Source organism: Colossoma macropomum, unplaced genomic scaffold (assembly GCF_904425465.1).
Source record: "Colossoma macropomum unplaced genomic scaffold, Colossoma_macropomum, whole genome shotgun sequence".
Lineage (NCBI taxonomy): Eukaryota > Metazoa > Chordata > Actinopteri > Characiformes > Serrasalmidae > Colossoma > Colossoma macropomum.
In genome coordinates, this window is record NW_023494785.1 from 15,089,536 (window position 1) to 15,109,570 (window position 20,035).

At 38.4% G+C, this 20,035-nt stretch overlaps 1 protein-coding gene across 11 annotated transcripts in view; it reads left to right on the forward strand.

The window, feature by feature from the left end:
• The first annotated feature begins 1,473 nt into the window (after window positions 1–1,473).
• Window positions 1,474–20,035, forward strand: part of ptk2ab (protein tyrosine kinase 2ab) — a 92,035-nt gene continuing 73,473 nt past the window's right edge. For 10 of the 11 annotated variants that reach the window (XM_036583916.1, XM_036583869.1, XM_036583870.1 and 7 more), the window contains exons 1-2: window positions 2,096–2,940; window positions 15,726–15,752. In XM_036583916.1, coding sequence (XP_036439809.1) covers window positions 2,904–2,940; window positions 15,726–15,752 — 64 coding nt within the window. In that variant the 5' untranslated portion in view covers window positions 2,096–2,903. Of the gene's footprint in view, window positions 1,842–2,095; window positions 2,941–15,725; window positions 15,753–20,035 lie in introns of those variants that run through there. The other variant, XM_036583894.1, reaches the window with a different exon arrangement.

The following is a 20,035-nucleotide window of genomic DNA, read 5'->3' on the forward strand; positions in this document are numbered from 1 at the left end:
GTGCAACTGTTTGTATACACATGCTTGTCTGGCATTTTCTTCTGAAATCAAGGGTATTAATAAGGAGTTTGCCCCACTTTGCTGCAGTAACAGCTCTCTACTCTCCTAGGAAGGCTGTACACTAGATATTAGAACTTTGCTGTGAGGATCTGATTGCATGCAGCCACAAGAACATTAATAAGGTCAGGTGCTGATGTTGGATGATTAGTCCTATATCACAAACAGCACTCCAACTTATCCTAAAGGTATTGGATGGAGCTCCATCACTCCTCAGAACAGCCCAGTGCTGGAGGGCTTTTTACTTCTCTAGCCAGCGCTTGGCATTGGACATGGTGACCTTAGGCTCATATGCTGCTGCTCCACAGCATACCATTCTATGGACAGAACTTTTCTAGTGAGATTGTACAACACTGTAAAATTGATCTTTTTGTTAGGTACACTTACCATATTTTCCATTTTTGCACTTTGTACCTTTACAGTTACTGACTCTGGCTCATCAGCTGCTGCACGGTTTATCAGACCCCCATCTTAATCCATCCATAAATGGAAAGGGGGCACAATAGGACCACCACTAACCCAATCAGTTGTGCAGCAACAGATGGACTACAGCCAGAAGCCCTAACATAATGCACCTACACTCACTAAGGACTTTATTAAGCACATGTACCTTGTATCTACACTCACTGACCATTTTATCAGCTCCGCTTAGCATATAGGTGCACTTTGCACTTCTACAGTTACAGACTGTAGTCCAACTCTTTCTCTGATTTTAGCCATCTTTACCCCATTCATCGATGGTCAGGACTCCAACTGGATCACCACAGAGTATTATTTGGGCAGTGGACTATTCTCACCACTGCAGTGACTGACATGGTGGTGGCGTATTAGTGTGTGTTGTGCTGGTACGAGTGGATCAGACACAGCAGTTCTGCTGGAGTTTATAAAAACCTTAGTGTCACTGCTGTGTCTGATCCACTCCTACCAGCGCAACAAACACTATCACGCCACCACCACATCAGTCACTGCAGTGCTGAGAATTATCCACTACCCAAATAATACCTGCTCTGTAGTGGTCCTGTGGGGGTTCTGACCATTGATGAATGGGGTAAGGATGGCTAACAAAGTATGCAGAGAAACAGGTGAACTACAAAGTGCACCTGTATGGTAAGTGGAACTCATAAAATGGACAATGAGTGCAGAAACAAGGTGGATGTACCTCATAAATTGCTCAGTGAGTGTATATAGCAGGTGTACCTGATGATAAAAACAGCAGTTCATGTAGTGTTTCCTTTATTTCGTACACTTATTCATTTGCTTTCATTTATGCGAAGACAAACCGCCCCCACAGTTACAAGAATTGTATAAAAATACTGTTTTTTCCCCCATAAGACTTGTGTAATTAGAAATTAATTGAATTAATAGGTGCCCACCGATGTAATTCATCTTCGCGGGGGGGTCCCTCGCTATAAGTGTGTTGTATTGTTGGTCAAAAAGGGAAAGAACAGAAAAGAAGAGCCACACTGGACAGGTGAGGAAAACAGCAGCGTATTCAAAAACTGCTGGCTCCCGGTCAGCACGGTAAGGTCACCCAGGCTGGAGCAGTGCCGGGCCCGCTCACTCTGCGTCAGCCATGTTGGAGCCATGATTGCGGGATGCAGCGCTGTGTTGGTGGGAACAGTAGAGAGAGGGAGTATTCCGACTGTGGAGGCGAGAGAGCCAGACCCCACTGAGCTTTTAAAGGAAACAAGACACACACACACAGCTAACTGACCAACGGGACCTCCACACGGGTAACACTGCGGAGTCAAGGCGTTTGTGGAATAACGGATGAAGAGCACACGGTAAGAGTGGAGCAGCCCCTCCGGAGAGAACATGATTGTTATAAAGAAAAGCGTTAACTTGCAAGGCTGTTAGCCTGTTAGCATATAGTGTGAGGGGCACGGGTCTATAGTTAGCCTGCTTGGGGAGGAGGATAACGCTTTCCTGCTCCGACTGGCTGACAAGGACCGTTGGCTGGCTGGATTTGTGAAATGTTAACGCTAAAATGTCTGTATTAGCATTTGGCTTCGGTTACCGTTAAGGTTTTTTTTTTTTTTTTAAATAGCTAACGTTAATGTGAGCCAGGTCGCGCCTCAGGATTGAAGTCAAATGAAGTCATTCTCCTTTTATTTGTCTTAGAAAATGCACATAATATGGCTGTTTCAAACGAAATGACTAAGTACCCAGCCAAAACTAGTCAGGTTTGTTTGTTTTTTGTTGGTGTCCGTGTTTGTTTACCGGGCTCCATAAGCTCAGCGCATTGTTGTCAGAAGGTGTATTTGTGGTAACTACAGGCAATAATACAATCATAATCAGCGTTTCTGTGGTACATGCTGGCAAAAACAAACGACAGTGGGACTCTAAAGTTATATGTAGCTGAACTTAAAGCTTCTGTAACTACCGTTAACTGCCTTACGACTACGGAAAACGATCTCGTTTCTTCTGAGTAGGTCTACTTCTACTCAGTATGGCAACTTTCATTGATTTCATTATTGCTGGATGTGGAGGAGTAAGCTGTCTTCACCTGCTTCTATTGTTTTTATACCCCCCCCTTTCTCAGTAATAGGGTGTTTTTTCCTTCATCATTTGAGAAGCTGCCCTGTTTTTTCCTCATGTGGAAGAGAATAACGGTTTATTCTGTTGACAGAGGAAATGCACATGCCTAACCTGATTGCTGCCTGTGCAAGGTGGTGCTTGTGGCAAGTCATAGCTAGTGTATGGGAGAGGGAGGTGCTAGGAGGACTTCCATAGGTGTGTGCAGCAGGAAGACTTAGTTATGTTGATATGCCTCGAAAGGTGCGCAGGTAGAAGACAAAAGCAAAAGGAAAGAGGCTTGCTATTGGGAAAACACATGGAAAGACATCATGCAGTTCTGGAGTTTCCTGAGCTGTACCGGTGGAGGTATGTGAGTTCACCTGATCATGAAAATCCATCACTCGTGTGGTTTATAAGCTCTGGCTCAGTAGAGCTGGCGTGGCTGGGGCCGTAGTAAACAAGACGAGCGAGCACTCTGGAGATAAAGTATCGAGTTTGCTGCTGTTTTCTGTGTTTGCTTGTGAAAGCTTTTAAATCCTTTCTAACTACATTGGTTAGAGTCTTAGGTTATACAGGCAGAATGTCATCCTAAGAATTCTTGGAGACTTTCCTTATCGCAATGTGATCTGCTGCAGGGTATGGTTTTGCATCAGTGGTATGTTTGCAACCAGCCTGTGAAGTCTGTCTTTATTTTGACAGAGATATACACCAATTACTTCACTTTTAAAAGGCCTCAGTTACAGCAAATATAGTAGTGTTTAGGGGTGTGGCGATATGGGAATTGGGGCCCGATGTCAGTATCTGACATTTTCTGTATACATATTTACAGACTGCTGATTAAATGTAGAAATTGGGCCCACATCTAGCTGGAATAGAATATTGTGTGGGTTGCAAATGCAAGAACATTAATAAAATGCAGAAATTTCTTCCCAGTAGCCAAAAGTTGCCCAAACATTGTTTTAATTGAATAAATACATCATCAAATATCAGTTTGAAATATGTCAACTCTAAATATCTACCCTATGGGATATTTTTAAAGTTATTATTTGCTATACATATATGATTATGACAGCTAGTCATCTTTATGTTTAAATGTTTTTTGCTTCTGTTTTCTTGCAATGGGATAAAAATCCTTATTTTATTAAATGTCGTTAAAATGTAGATACACAGCCATCTGAATCTTTATTTTAATAAAATAACGTTTTTTAAGTAGTACATTGTGTATGCTAATGACCACAACAGTGATTACATTTTCATGTTTTTACATCATATGTCTAATCAGTGATCTGAAAAGGATAAGAAATATGAGAAATAACTCATCTGCTGCTGCACAGTTTGTTTTGGTCATCCTTTAATCCTTCATCATCAGTCACTGGACACTGCCCACAGGACGCTGTTGGCTGGATATCTTTGGGTGGTGGACTACTTTCAGTCCAGCAGTCACACTGAGGTGTTTAAAAACTCCAGCAGCACTGCTGTGTCTGATCCACTCGTACCAGCACAACACACACTAATACACCACAACCACATCAGTGTCACTACAGAGCTGGGAGTGATCCGCCACCCAAATAATACCTGCTCTGTGGTGGTCCTGACCATTAAAGAACAGTGTAACAGAGTATGCTGATAAACAGATGGACTACAGTCTGTAATTGTAGAACTATAGAGTGTACCTATATGGTAAGTGAGGAGCTGATAAAATGGACAATGAGTCCAGAAAAAAGGATGTTATGTTTTAATGTTATGGCTGATTGGTGTAATTACCATCACTCAAACCATGCTTGTGATACAGCCACCGCATATAGCTGGTGGTGTCACACAACAGAATAAAGAGTGATCAAAGCGTGATTCCTTTAATTGTCTGGCTTAGTGGGGGAATTAACTTCAGCAGTAGTTTAGCCCCATATTATAGGAAGTGGGAAATCTCACTGGAGCCTAAATAGCAAGAATAATGCAAAGAAGTCTGTCAGTGTGAGGGTAGTGAACTGTGCAGAGAGGCCAGTGCAGTTGAAAATTCAGGTGCCATTCTTTGAACTATTTTAATGCAGAATATTCTAAATTTACAGTTAAACATGAGACGATTCGCACAGAGAATGAATAGAGACTTGGCGTGATACAGTTCATGAAGTCAGGAAGACTGCTGTATGCAAATATGGTAGAATTTGATCAATAAGCCACTGCATTTTTCACTGTGACCTTCCTATTGGTAGTGATACAACTAACTTCTGACTTACTACTACACTGATTCTCTGCTCATTCTCTGTACGCGGTTCTCTGTACTTTGTAAATACAACTGTTAGAGATGTGCTGCCTTATTTCCAGCTGCATCAAACCTGTATCAAATATGGCAAAAATAAAACATCATGATATATAAATGTTTTCTTGATGCATGGTATACTTCATGATATTTAGATTTTCTGAGGTTTGATAAGTTGGAAATGACAAAAAGCACCAGTGCTGCCACATTTAGAGATATTATACAGGACTTGGAATACAGTGATTTTAATGAACATTTCACTTGCTGCATTGCAATAAATCCAATTAAATAGACCTAATAATGCTCTCGTAATGAAACATGTAGTGCTCAGTGTTTTTTAAGTAGTGAAAATGTATGCAATGTTTTCAGAGAGGTAGTCTGTATTGCGATGTAATGCAATTTGTAATATAATGCAATATTGATGTATTATTCAAGTTTACCTGACAGCATAATATTTTTATTTATTTTTTTAAACAATGCTAGTGCAGAATAACAGCATAGTAGAAACATTTGTTTCAGCTTTAAAAAGTATAATTATATACTTTGTTACAGCACCTTGACATTTTTGATCTCACTCTCTTGATGTATCGCTCAGCCCCAGACCTGATCCTTGAGCTAATTATCACATTCTTGCATCATAGTAAAATACTACTACAGTGAATACTTAGAACAGTGACTCCTCCTGGGGTTTAAGCTTTGAGATATGTGTGATATCCCTGAGTCTGCTTTGTCTTCTGCACCATTTGTTTGGAAGAAACGATGTGTTTGACATGTCTGAACAAAACTGTTCAGCTGTAGGTGTTGCTGGAATATACCAGATTTTCTGATCAAGTAAACATGCTGAATGTATAGTGAGCTTATGGTGGGTGAAACAGGGTGATTTCTGGCTTTGAGCAAGTATGGGCTACTGCTAAAGCTTGCAGGGACCCTTGTTTTTAGATATTAAACTAATTTGAAGGATTCATTTTTATACCAATATTTAATAAGATTTTGTAACTGTGAAGTCATTTTAGAGGAATTTCACTAACATTCCTTAGTGTTCTCCAGATGAGCCTGCTGCTGGCTATGAAGCCGTGTACTGACTTGCAGTCAGCTGGCTACATTTTTGAGGGTTAAATTAATTTTCTTTTGACTTCGTGTCCTTTGATGAAGTACAGATAGAACAGAACATGTATAACATTATTAGATTTGAATAATGTGTAGTGAACTACCCACTTAATTTAGTTCTTATCATGCTGCTCTTTAGCTTGGTGTCTGTTTCATGCATGTGTTGTATTCTTTACTTTGCTCACCTGTTTGTCGACTAGAACACAATGCCACTTGTTCTTTTGTGATATTGACATTGACACCTTAAGTGTCGACTGCTACCAATCTTATATTTCTTACAAAACTACTAATCTTTAAAATGGGTTATTTTTAAGTAAGGTGCTTCACTCAAGATTTTAAAATTTTCATTTATTTAACCTTTAATTTAATCAGGCAAGTCAGTAAAAGCATTCTTATTTACAATGGTGGTCTGGCAAGAGGAGCATGCAAATGGAAACACTTTACCACTCCACAGAAGGAAACACAGATAGCATCAACGATGTAAAAGTTTCTTACAGGATTGGATTGGATTTCTGTAATATTTAAGAGTTTGGTTTAAGAGAGCAAATGGAAAACATTCAGTATTGGTCATGATAGGTTACAACACTGAGCACAGGCTACATTCACTGTACTTTGTGCTTCTGGATTGTTTTAAACAGCGTCCTACCTTAAGGGGGTAATCATTTCAGTACACTAGCAAAGCATGTTACTCACACACTCGCAATCAAATTACTGGGCTTTGTTTTTTTCTGCGAGTACTTATAAATTCTAGCGTTGCAGTTTTTGGGCTCATTTAGTTACTAAAAATTCAGTTGAATCTTGACCTCAGAATCAAAAAGAATCCAAAAAGATCAAGCCAAACCTGAAAATATATCATTACACCCCTTCCTACATCACTGTTTATTTTAATATAATGCTTTCTGTAAAATTGCACTCCAGTTTAATGACAAGCAAATAAAGTAATAGTGATGTGTTTTGCCTGTGACGTAAGGCAGATGTATGGAGCTGGTTTTAATGAGCTTGCTTTCTTCCCCATTACATAAGTATTTGCTGATTCTGTCCAGCAGAATGAAAGGGATTTTTTTTTATACAAAATAACAATTAATGAATGTGTCTCACATAATTGCAAATAGATACTTTAATTGAAATGGAAATGACAGACTCTTGAATCAGTTTCCAAACATGTGGAATCCATTGCAGGTCATTTAATTTAGACCTAATGTTCTTTGCCAAATATATTTTAAATATGCTGAAGTGAATTAGGCTCAAACATAATTTGACAAAAATTAGCTGGAACACTAATTGTAACATTTTTGGAAGTATCTTTGGAAATATTGGTGTGTTTCTAGATAACATGTATTCTTCTGTCAAATGGGATTGAATATCTGTGTTAGTTTATAGAACTGTGCATGAACATCTTATGCCTATAAGCTTGGCCACGTTATACAGTAGAATATTTCTTGTAGAGTTCTAATATGCTTAGAATTAGGGATGCACAATGGTTTCAGAATCATATTGGTATTGGCTGATATTGCTGTAGTATCGGTGTGAGACAGATGTTTAGATTTGACGTATTTATTGTACTCTGGAGGGACAATGTTTGAGACGCTGGGCTGCTGTGGTGAAATATCTGCATTTTGTTAATTGTATGCGAAAGTTAATGTTATGTTATGTGTAATGCTAATCCAGGTAGGTATAGTCCTAATTTCTGTGTTTTATAAATGTTTATGCATCAGCCCACAGTTCCCATATCAGCTTCTTTACCAGGTTTAATTCAATCTCACAAAGTCAGCATTGAATAAAGTTAGTTAACCCAAACATAGTCAACATTTTTACACCAGACTTTACATGCATGCCTTATTTACTTGAATACTAGACCAATAGGCCAAGGATTCTGAATCTTTATTTGCTTTTGGGATCATTTTGTTTTCTGTGGTGTTTCAGAAGTTTTGGCTGAGGCTGTTTTTATTATTTTTAGTCATTTTTTTCTAGGTCAGTATGAAAGCGTCTTGTGTTTTGTCTGTCTTCCGAGGTCCACTTATAATTTTTCTGTGGTTTTATGCACCCAAAAAATGACCATACTTATTTTGTACGTGACTTAAACACTGCTTAGAACTTCAGTATGAATTGGAGGAGCTAGACTGCTGTAGGCTGAATAGTAAATGAGTTGGTTCTTGTGACATCGCAAAAACAAAGAAAACAGGCTGTTTCTGCACTGAGTAGTGAATGGTACATTTTGAAACTTTAACAGTGTTAACATGTCGCTTCAAAGCCCTTTATTTACAAAAAAGTGAAGGGAATTTGATTTTTCATATGTCAGCCCTTAATGAGTGCATCTGATGTGTTAATAAGTTGAATCAGGTGTGTGGCCAAACAACAGGATTTTGACCCTGTAGGACAGGAGTTGGCCACCCCCTATTATAATTTAATAGAGTATATTTTAAGTGCTCAAAGAGGGAATATAGTTTTCTCTTACTATTTCATTTTACATGTTTCAGGCCAGTCAGTGGTCACTAATGATAAAGTACCCTATTTGAGAACCTGCTTACATTGGTAAGTCCCTCATAGACTCTGGTAGGTGTCACAGGATAGTTATGTAAATGTTTCACAGATTGTAACTTTTTGAATTGTAACAGATGATGATGATGATGATGATGATGTTGATGATGATAATCTTTAAATCATACACATTGCACTCAGTGCAAGTAGCCTATGATCTATCTCCTCTGCCCCTCAGACATTAGGAAATCTGTTGAAATAAACACAGAACCCCTGACTGATCCATTGCCAGCAGAGCAAAGTCGATTAGGCAATTACCAGAGTAAATTGTGTAAATCGCAAAGCCACCCAATTGAATTTTCCAGATTGATTTGGTTTATCTGGCTCTCCTCCTGGGCTGTTACTAGAACAGAGAAAACAGAGAGTAATGTCTATAATGTGATTGTAGGTTCTTATCTAGAGCCAGCTTGCCTTTTGCTAATCCTGTTTCCTAATTTTTATTGCAGAGGAGCAGTTAGAATGGTTAAAGCGCATTTGATTATTGTATGAAGTGCATTCCTAAAGTTAATCCCGTTGGGAAGCACACTTAAGTACACCCCCTTTTGTATGTTTAATGAATATAACTCCATGCCTGTACATTAAGCATCTTATATTTCTTACTTTGTGTTATTATTATGTCACACTTACAGGAATACATTTGTAACACTCTGAAATAAAACGAACACATTCTGAACAGCACAGGACCAACACTGTTAAAAAAAAAAAACACTTTAAATACTAGGCTAGGCCAATTAGCCATCATAGCATCCTCTCAGATAAACGCTGTTTTTGCGTTTATAGAGTGGCGTCACACTATGTTGACATTAGTTTTGCTGACAAAGTGTATCTGTCATCATTATTTAGGGTGGGAACATAAAGATATGCAACATGCGGTTTCATGGATTGAGCAGTTTCGTTTTATTTATAAAAACAATGTATTATGTTTGTAATTTTTCTTTTTTTATTTAGTAAAATTAAAATTACAGATTACAGATTACCCTGAACAGTTACAGCAGTGGACAATGATTATGTAATATCAAATTACATGAATTATATTTTTCATGAAATCAGTCATTTTCATTAATCATCCATTTTTTAAAATAATATTTTCATGAAATAAATAGTTTTAATAAAATATGATAAAATTTATATCCATATTTCTTATTATAAAAAGAAAATATTATCAACAAGGGGCAGTGCCATACTTTGTCTTCAGAAGAGCTTCAGGCTTTTTTGCAACACTGTCATGTCCTGAAGTGTGTATAGTGCTCCTGAACATCCCATAAAGGTCTGATGATGATGATGATGATGATCTTGTGATTGCTGAGGCTACACAGGGAGGTTTGTCTTCATCTTAATGTTCATGACAGCCATTTAGAATGTCTTTAACAGTGTTTATGGAGGCATTAACATCTGGGAATATGGTCATATGAAGGAGCAACGTTTCCACCGTAGGGTGCACCTGGTCTGAGTAATTGAGCGTCATAATCTGTTTATATGTCTGTGCAGAGCACTTCATTGGACCTAATGTCTCTCACAGTATGGAAGCTCGTACCATTATAGATACAACACAATATTTTAATAATAAGTTTGCACCTGCATGTCAGGTAGTGATTATATGGCCTCTTTGGAACTTTTAATGGCCTTATGTTGGTTTAAAAACTTGCATATCAAGCCTCTTTATTGAAGATGAAAAATTCCACATCAAATTCCGAAAACAAGCAAATTAACAATGATAGCGTCTTTCACATCAGTGCTCATTGGTTTCTTTTTTACTTTCTTTTACTGTGCAGAGCTCCAGGCTGATGCAGTGCTAGCTCCTCTGGAAACTGATGGAACACACCATGCTGTTGAACATTTTTAGCAGAATGGGCAATTACCCAGTGCATAAATGTCTTTCAGTTGCACTCACTAAAAGAAGAATAGGAACTTTATCGTTGCTTCTACTCACTGACTCCATTTCTTCATTTTCTCTGTCTGCGCTGTTAGAGTGTTTAACACATCAGATTTGATGGATGGTTTGAGTGCGTTAAACATCGCATTTGTTTTTTTTAACTGGTAAAAACTGAAGACCTTGCAAAAACTGAAAATGAAACTAAAATTAAGAATGAAAAACACTGTTTCTGATTGTGTTTTTGCTGTGATCCAGCACCAGTGTAACATTAACAAACAAGCCATAGCTCACAGGCAGCTTACTAGAGCATAAATGATCCAGGACTTGATTTTTAGATTAGCGGAATAATTATTGCTAGATCAGTAAGTGGTCTGAGCACCAGTAGTGTCTATGATTTGCATCAATAGTTTTGCACCTCAGCTACAAGGCTAATATAACTAACAAGTAATGTAAGCTTATACTCCGCCATTTCGCATTGTACATAAATCTTCACACACTTGCTTCAAAGTGTGGCGACTTGTTAAGTAATTTCTAATCTTGCAAGCCAGGTTTTTTTATATCAGCAGGGAGGGTGCTTTTTGCTGCATAATGTGGCCAAGAGCTGGCTACCTTGTCAGGAAAAGGCTGTTTGACTGACATGCAAAACATCCAGTCACAACCTGCTGTGAGGTAATTGTGAAAATCCCACAGATCTTGTTCTAAAAGGATTATTTTTGTCTTGCTGTCTAGTGCAGGCTGTCTAGTTTCAGATGCCAAACATGGCTAGCCTCACATTGTTTTAAAATACAGTGTAAACACACAGGCTAGCTTTGATAAGTCCTGCTGTAACTTGCCTGTCTGGGATGTGTACTTGAATACAATTATGGTTTAATTATACTACTGATGAGATTTAGAGTTCTCTGATGCCAGATCCAGTTCAGTAATGCTTTAGACATTATTGCAGGATTAGTGGCACCTGGAATCAAGAACCCCATCATTTCTTTAAGTGTTTTGTGATTCAGGCGTGGGAGCACCCAGTCATATTTCATCTGTGTGAGTGTATGCAGCTGTTTGGAGCCCTCAGGCTCAGCCCTTCTGTTATGCACTCCCTCAGGTAATCACACGTGTCAATCGAACTGACTGGCTTATAGTTGCAGGAAAGAAAACTCTGTGTTTCTGTCTTTCTCTGTCTCTCTGACTCTACTTGTATTCTGTATGTTTCTGTCTTTCTCTGTCTCTCTGACTCTACTTGTATTCTGTATGTTTCTGTATGTTTCTGTCTGTGTATGTCTCTCTCTTGTTTTGCTATAGTATATAATATTAACATAATAATAATAATAATAATGATGATAATAATAATAATAATAATAATAATAATAATAATAATAATATATGGTATTCTAAAGGCTTGTCTGTATACACTGATCAGGCATACCATTATGACCACCTCCTTGTTTCTACGCTCATTGTCCATTTTATCAGCTACATTTACTATATAGGTGCACTTTGTAGTTCTGTAATTACAGACTTTAGTCCATCTGTTTCTCTGCCTACTTTGTTAGCCCCCTTTCACCCTGTTCTTAAGTGATCAGGATCCCCATGGCTCCTCACAGAGCAGGTACTATTTGGGTGGTGGATCAGTTGGAGTTTTTAAACACTGTGTCCACTCACTGTCCGCTCTATTAGACACTCCTACCTTGTCAGTCCACCTTGTACATGTAAAGTCAGAGACGATAGCTCATCTGTTGCTGCACAGTTTGTGTTGGTCATCCTCTAGTCCTTCATCAGTGGTCACAGGACGCTGCCCACAGGACGCTGTTGGCTGGATAATTTTGCTTGGTGGACTATTCAGTCCAGCAGTGACACTGAGGTGTTTAAAAACTTCAGCAGCACTGCTATGTCTGATCCACTCAGACCAGCACAACACACACTAACACACCACACACTAACACTCCACCACCACGTCAGTGTTACTACAGTGCTGAGAATGCTCCACCACCCAAATAGAACCTGCTCTGTGAGGGTCCATGGGGTCCTGACCACTGAAGAACAGGGTAAAAGGGGGCTAACAAAATATGCAGAGAAACAGATGGACTACAGTCTGTAATTGTAGAACTACAAAGTGCACCTATATAGTAAGTGGAGCTGATAAAATGGACAATGAGAGTAGAAACAAGGAAGTGGTCATAATGTTATACCTGATCAGTGTAGTCATGAATGCAGTGCTACCACAGCACCCACTGAAGCTCCTATTGAGATTATAAAGGAAATTATTCATTAAATTGCCAGATAAGGCCATGGCTACATGTGTGGCACAGGGTAGTAGCTGCCACCATTTAAATTAGGCTTGACACCCCAGTTGCGACCCACAGTGACTGCAATATAAATAATATAAATCAATTTTAAATACACTTATATAGGTGTGCTTTAATAACGGATATGTTGATTTAGGTGTCCTCTTGAAGCAGAGCTGATTTTAAGAGCAGCGAGTGTCTGTCCTGGATTAAATTGCTGTTCTTCTGATTGGCTCATGGGCCTGCAGTTAGTCAAGCTAAGTGTACTTAAAAAAAAAAGTTGATTGGACACGTAGTCATAAGTTAAAGCATTGTGTTACTAACAGTATTTGATTAGCACGAACCCTAACTGTTTTCTTGTGGAATTGGAGGCTCAAATCGAGTGAAGTGAAAAGGAGACATACTCAAGATTCTTCTCAAGAGGAAAAGAAGTAGATTGAGAAGAAAATGCTGATGAAATGGTGAAAGAGGAAGCTAAAACTGAGAAGAAGGGAAGGGCAGAGTCCTAGTGGAGAGAGAGGAGGTTGAACTGAAGGGAAAAAGGACCACTGTGGAAAGATGAGTGTGCAGGGAGACGTGGAAGTGTAAGAGCAGAACAGCAAGACAAACACCACAATGTCAGTACAGCACCACATGCTAATCTGTTTTTTTATATATTGCACACTTGAAGTTATAGTTCACAATAGCTGGAAATTAATCTGTTGTTCAACATGTAATTGTTGAAGATGCATCATGGTTTTGATACAGTCAGTATACAGCCCTATATTGTCTTTAGATGAAGTATTAAGAGGTAGAGATCAAATATGAAGCAAAAAGTTATATTATGTAAGCGTTTATTTAGTACCACAAATCAATAAGGATGCACTGATATGGGAATCGTGGGTTGATGCAGATATCTGGGATTTTTCATGTACATTTCTGTCGTTGCGGATGCATAAATATTCATAAAATCTAGAATTTTTTTAAGCAACATCTGGCAGTATCGATATGATTCCAATATCATCACACATCTCTACAAATCAGATATTTTAAAAGTTACATTTTTGTCTTTTTTCTCTTGCCCCCTTAAACCACTTCTTTAATTTACTTGATTTGTACAGTCTCAAAGCAGAGGTTTTAAAACCGCACACAGTCTGTCATCCTTTAACACGTCTTTGTATCCAGGACACATTTTGCGTTAGTGTCGGCACAAGCAGTGACAGATTTCCAGATTAAAAAGTCTGTGTCGGACATGTTGTGTTCTTGTTGTTGGACACAAAATGTGTTAAAATAGTAATAAAAGTGTGTTTAACACATCATTTATGAATGTCAGTCCTTTTTTAATGTCAGTACTCCATAGATAGTACAAAAGAAACAAGCAAGAATTCTGCAATGAGTCTCCAATCTGAAATGTCCATCTTTCCTCCTGGATCCCTTTGTTTATTACAGCTATTTGCACAATTACGATGTTTTACCACATAAGTGTGTTCATTGTTGACATGTTGATTTTGCACACTGAGAGCTGCAGTGGGCTTTGAATAGCAGAAATGTGCTGCGTTCCATATGAAGAGAGAGAGAGAATCCCGGCCTTTACAAACACAGTGAACAAGTTAGCGTGACTTCTTCAGCCACAGAAGATGACTTATTCTATTTTGTTCTCTGCTTGCCCTCTTCCTGACCCTCTAATTTAATTTGTGATTCAGGGATGGCCTTATGGATGCTCTCATCCTTTTCAGCTTTCCTCTTGCCTTCGCTCTGTCAGGGCCAAGTAATGTCTAATAACATGGATGTTGTCTCTAAAGATTTCGCTCTGCTTAGTCTTGCTTACATCCATCATAAGCTCTGTGGTGATGGTTGAATTCATGCACTGTTATCATGCTGTATGATGCCAGTGACCTTCCAAAACACTTTGAGTTTTTATCAGGAACATTTGAGATTAGTCAGCATGCTTCTCCTCCATTTGCACTATGTTGTCCTAGAGTAGTTTTAGAATCTATATATATATTATTGTTTTTTGAAATCTGTGTGGTTATTTTTATGTCAGCTCTCTGAAGGAAAGCTTGTCAAGGTTTTGTGTTGCAACTTAAGGTGATAATAATAATCTCTTGTTTTGGGTCCTGGCTACAGACATACAGAAATTTCTCATTCTCTTTGTAATGACACATACAGTTGGTCAATATCCTCTTTACACTAGCGGTGTGTGTATACTTTTGGACATACAAGTGCATCACATATCTTGAAAATATCGTAAAATATCATGATGTTGTATTTTTGCTGCATTGCCGACCCCTAACGCGGAATAATCATTTTACCAAAAAGGCATGTGAATTACTGATTTTAAGTTTTGACATTATTTTGATATAACCAACGGTCATTAGTCAGATATTAATTAGCCAGCCTGAAATTATGGACGCAGCTCAACAGCATATCAAACAAATCACTGCATTTTATGGCAGCAAGGCTTTAGAATTTACTGAAAGAAAAAGCATGGCAGTAATATGGCAGTATGCTCTTCTGCATCACTTTGCATACCTTCTGTTTCCTCTCCCAACTATGCACCTTACTTGAAACAGTTGGTTGCTTTTTGTTTGGTTATCGCTTGGGGATGTTTGCTGTTGCTTTAGTTCTTCATTGCAGGTTGTACAACTGCTGAGCTTTAATACAGCATCTAGAAATTTCTATCAGATCAATTTATCCGTTTCCAAAAATACTCCCTCACAGCATTCTTTTTAGCTGAACTCTTCATTTTTAAGGTCCATCTCCCAGACACACCCTACTGCATACAGTTCAAAAGATTGATAAACATGATAAACCTGCCAATTCACAATTAAATTAAATCGCATTAAATAAAATGTCCTCTTTAAAATTTATTAGCATTGAATAACTTTTATTTGTCAGCAGTGAATTGATTAATTATTAACATCTCTAATGTGAACCTTTTTGTCCCTGTAGTGATAATGTGTCAGCTAGAGGGCTCTCTCTTCTCAGACACTTACAGAGTGTGTTCTGTTACTGTTTCCAACACACTCTCGCACACACTGCCTTAAATGGGTGCTGTTTAGCTCTCGATGATGTAAAGACTGTTGTGTGACTGTATATTCTCTCTCTCTCTGTTTTGTTTCAGATATTACAAGGATCTCCTACTACGCAGGTCAGTAAATCTATGATGGTGTTTGCTGTAATGTTTGAAAGTGATTGCTTTTTGTCATATGTGTATTCTCGTAGCAGGGATGGAATCTGGCTTACATTAATGGTTTTAAATTTTGGTCAGACACTCTGTCCACAACCAAGAGGAGGTGAGTGAGGGTTTGAAGGCTTTTTGGACAGAGGGGCTTATCTCTCTGAGCCTATAGCGTGCCCTTAAAGCCATTATTATTGTGCATGGGCTGATATTTGAGCCAGTGAAGTTCCATTGGGAGGCTAACATTACAGGAAGTGTTCTATCTGCTCTCTTGTGTATTATAGGATAGCCTTCAAGACAGAAAAAGAAGCAAACATAAGCACAGTTGGGCTTTATAAGTGGGAAAAGTAATCGATTTTTAGGGTGCATTTTTATTTATAATTCAGTTCCTTTGGTCTGAAACAAAGCAGAAAATTATACATTGTTGCGTTTTTAGTTCTGTTTCTTTTAGCGTTCACACTGACAGATTTGACATTGAGATAAAAGGTGTGAACAAATTTGTTAAAAGAGTAACAACTGATTGAGTGGATTTTATGACATTTAGCATTCTTAACCACAGTGTACTCTGGTCTAAATGAGCTTATGGGCTTTATTTATGTGTTGTTTTATCTGTCTTTTGATATTGTAAAGCAGTAAGCCATGAGAAGCTGTGCATTACTGCAGTTTTCCCAGCATGTGAATACAAACGCCCACGAATGGCTTACTGCTTTTACATAAACTTGCCATAATAACACATAATTGATGTAAGTGGCCATATATGTCTATATATTGAGTGTTTTGAATGTTTTTATAACTGCTTTGAACATGCCTCAGCCACAGTCAAAAGCTTAATTTATCCATTCTTTAATGACCGGATCTGAGCTCTGACGGAGATGGTAAAATGCATGCATATCTCAAACAGCTTCAGAAATTTATCTTTTTCCACCTTCTAGAGCGGGTCTGCAAAGAGGAGACGATGGTTCATTCTGTGTCAAACTGGGGACCTTCAGGGTGCTGCAGGGATTAGCTTTTTCCCCTAATCAAAGGCTCTAAATTCACTTCCTGAAGGCCTTGCTAATTAGCTGAAGAGGTGTGTTTAATGAGGCAGTGTGCTGAAGTTTGCAGTGTTTTGGCTGTGAGGACTGCAGCCTGACACATGTGGTGTAGACATATTTGGTCCATTTTTGCATTCATATTTCAAACAAACCACACCAGTTTGTTTGGAAGCAGACATAAACCGGCCTTCTTTAGGGGGTCTCTTTGCACTTATTTGGTTTGCAGCAGGGTTCGAATGGCAGTGCTCTAACTTGTTTTATGAACCACACCAACAGGGCCACTGCACTAGCGTTCGTTTTAATCTAGCCAAACCTGCATAGTCTAAACATACTTGCATACTTAGATGCATCACATTGTTCTCGTGAATGATTTCACATCAATACACAAAGCATCGTAATCAGGCTTTTACATAGGCGTTCACAAGGTTTTTTTTTTAAGTATTTATTTTTTTTATTTTAACAGTACCAGAATAAAGAAGTGTTCCTCCCCATAAGTAGAGCAGCACAAGGAAATTACTGGTAGAGAGCTTATACTCTCGAAATACGTTGTCCAAAGTACAAAATATCGGCCTTTGCCATTTTACCCTTAATCCTAATTATATTATAAATAGGCTATAGAAATCAAACACCAAGATGCATGATTTAAAATTGCATCTTGAAACTCACCCTGATTCAAAATCAAACCAAACAGTGAGATTTCTACCCCTTCTGGACGTTATTGAACAGGTTTAACAAGCTTCTCACTGATATGAGCACTGTAGGAAGCAGGCTGTATTTATTTTATTTTTATATTGGTTCGTCCTCCTTTCCTTTCCGTTCAGTTAGAGTCCATTGTAGTCAGTTCCTTCCCGCTGTCCTAAGACTCCTCTGTGTTGTACAGTCTGTCCAGTGTGGCATGGTAAACGCCAGCTTGAGCTTCTGCAGATTTCAGAATTATAAAATATACAAAAGTTGCATTTTAATTAGACAACTGTTCTTTCTCATTTGACAGTTTTTAAATATTGTGTCTTGTTCTGTGATCTTTTTAAATGTTAACAGTCTACCCTTATCACTATTAACACTGGGCAAAGGTATACATAGCTTTTTCACCTTGTTGTTTCTCCAAAGGACCCATAACTGATCCTGTAAAATCTGTCGAAGAACTTTATTCTGATTTGCTGTTCTTATCTTTGGTGTCTTTCAGTGCAGTCCTTATTGTATCTGTTTTCAATGATGGATCAACTCTTTCATTCTATCTCCCATATACATGCTTTGGTGTGTAAAATAGGGGGTTTAGTTTTCAGATCTCTGAATATGATCCTTACATTTAACATTGTAATGAATTTCCTTTGATATTCGAGTGGTTGATTTGTCATCATGTTGGTGTTGTATGAGTGGATTTATTTGGCCAAAACTGGAAATGTTCTGCATGTTCTGTGATGCTGCTTTGCTAGATGGTATGCTCTTTTTTTGTTGCCTCGTTTTTGGCAACAGCAAAGGACCACCTTAATCAACTGCATCATCACAGTGGAGGCAAAAGCAGCTTTGTAGCTTCATTTTTTGTCTCTTCTGTTGTTTGTTTACAAGTCGTGTTAGTAGTTCATGTGTTCTAAACATTTGTAGCAGCTCTTTCATTTACACAAACATGCACTCACAGTACATTTTTGTCTGACAACATATGCAGTGAGAGAGATAGTAAATTTGGGTGGTACTTTTACTCCAGTCACGAAATCCAATCACTGGAGACGCTTTTGAAACACATGTAAATGCCAAATGTAAACGGCTATATGTCTCACTGTCCACTCATGATCAGATTACTTGAGATGGATATGAGTACTGAGTGTAAAGAGGGCCTTTGCTACAAATCATGTAGTATTCAACAACTGACAGTAAAACATATATTCCTTTTGAGCACATTCCTACTGTAGCAAGCATTATGCTTGTAGAACAAAAGTTTGTTGTTGTTGTTGTTGTTGTTGTTGTTGTTGCTGTTGCTGTTGTTGTTGTTGCTGTTGTTGTGAATGCGTAAAATATATCTTACAAGGCATCCTCTTAACGAAATCATAAAAAATGTAATGAAATATGAGAAACAGAAAATTACAGTTGGTATAGTGGCATCAAATAAGGGTGAGCAATAATGCAATACGTTAGTGTTATAAATTAGACCGATCAGGTATAACATTATGACCACCTCCTTGTTTCTACGCTCATTGTCCATTTTATCAGCTCCACTTACTATATAGGTGCACTTTGTAATTCTGTAATTACAGACTGTAGTCCATCTGTTTCTCTGCATACTTTGTTAGCCCCCTTTTGCCCTGTTCTTCAGTGATCAGGACCCCCATGGACCCTCACAGAGCAGGTACTATTTAGGGTGGTGGAGCATTCTCAGCACTGCAGTAACACTGACATGGTGGTGGTGTGTTAGTGTGTGTTGTGCTGGTACGAATGGATCAGACACAGCAGTGCTGCTGGAGTTTTTTGGAGCTGATAAAATGTTCAATGAGTGTAGAAACAAGATGTTGGTCATAATGTCATGCCTGATCGGTGTATATCACAACACAAAAAAATATGCAAAAATACAAAAAAAGAAATTAAGTATTATTTTCACACATTTTAGGGTTTGGGACAGCAACCTCCCAATAGAAAGTACCCTATAAATGATGATTTTGTATATGTATAGCTTATTATTATCTCAGTTGATGCCTTGGGTTTAAATAGATCATAATATAATCCTTTTAAATGTCAGGTCTGAATATTTCATTGGTTTTTTTTTTAATACTGTAAGACCACAGTTTGAACAAATTTGGTAGCATGGTCCATATATTGACAGGAGGGGTTGCTGCCTGACTACTAGAGGCTGAGAGTGAGAGCGCTGTTTGTGGTGTTACTGAGAGGCAGTGGTGGGTTAATACTGGTCAAACCTGTTCTGCAGCCACTTGGGACTTCATCATGTACGTTTTGTCAACATGAGTATTGTGAGCCAATAGCAGAAAGACTCGCTGAATGGAATTAGCATATAGATAAAGACGCTCCTCCTCCTTTTTTCAGCTGCCCTGATTTTGTTTCTCTCTCTCTCTCTCTCTCTCTCTCTCTCTCTCTCTCTCCCTCTCCCTCTCTCTCCCTCTCTCTCCCTCCACCCCTCCCTTTTTCACACACGTTCTGTCCCTCATCTTTTTCTCCCTCCAAGTTGCACACAAATCCTCACACGGTCTCCAGCCACACGCCGGCTGCTCGTGA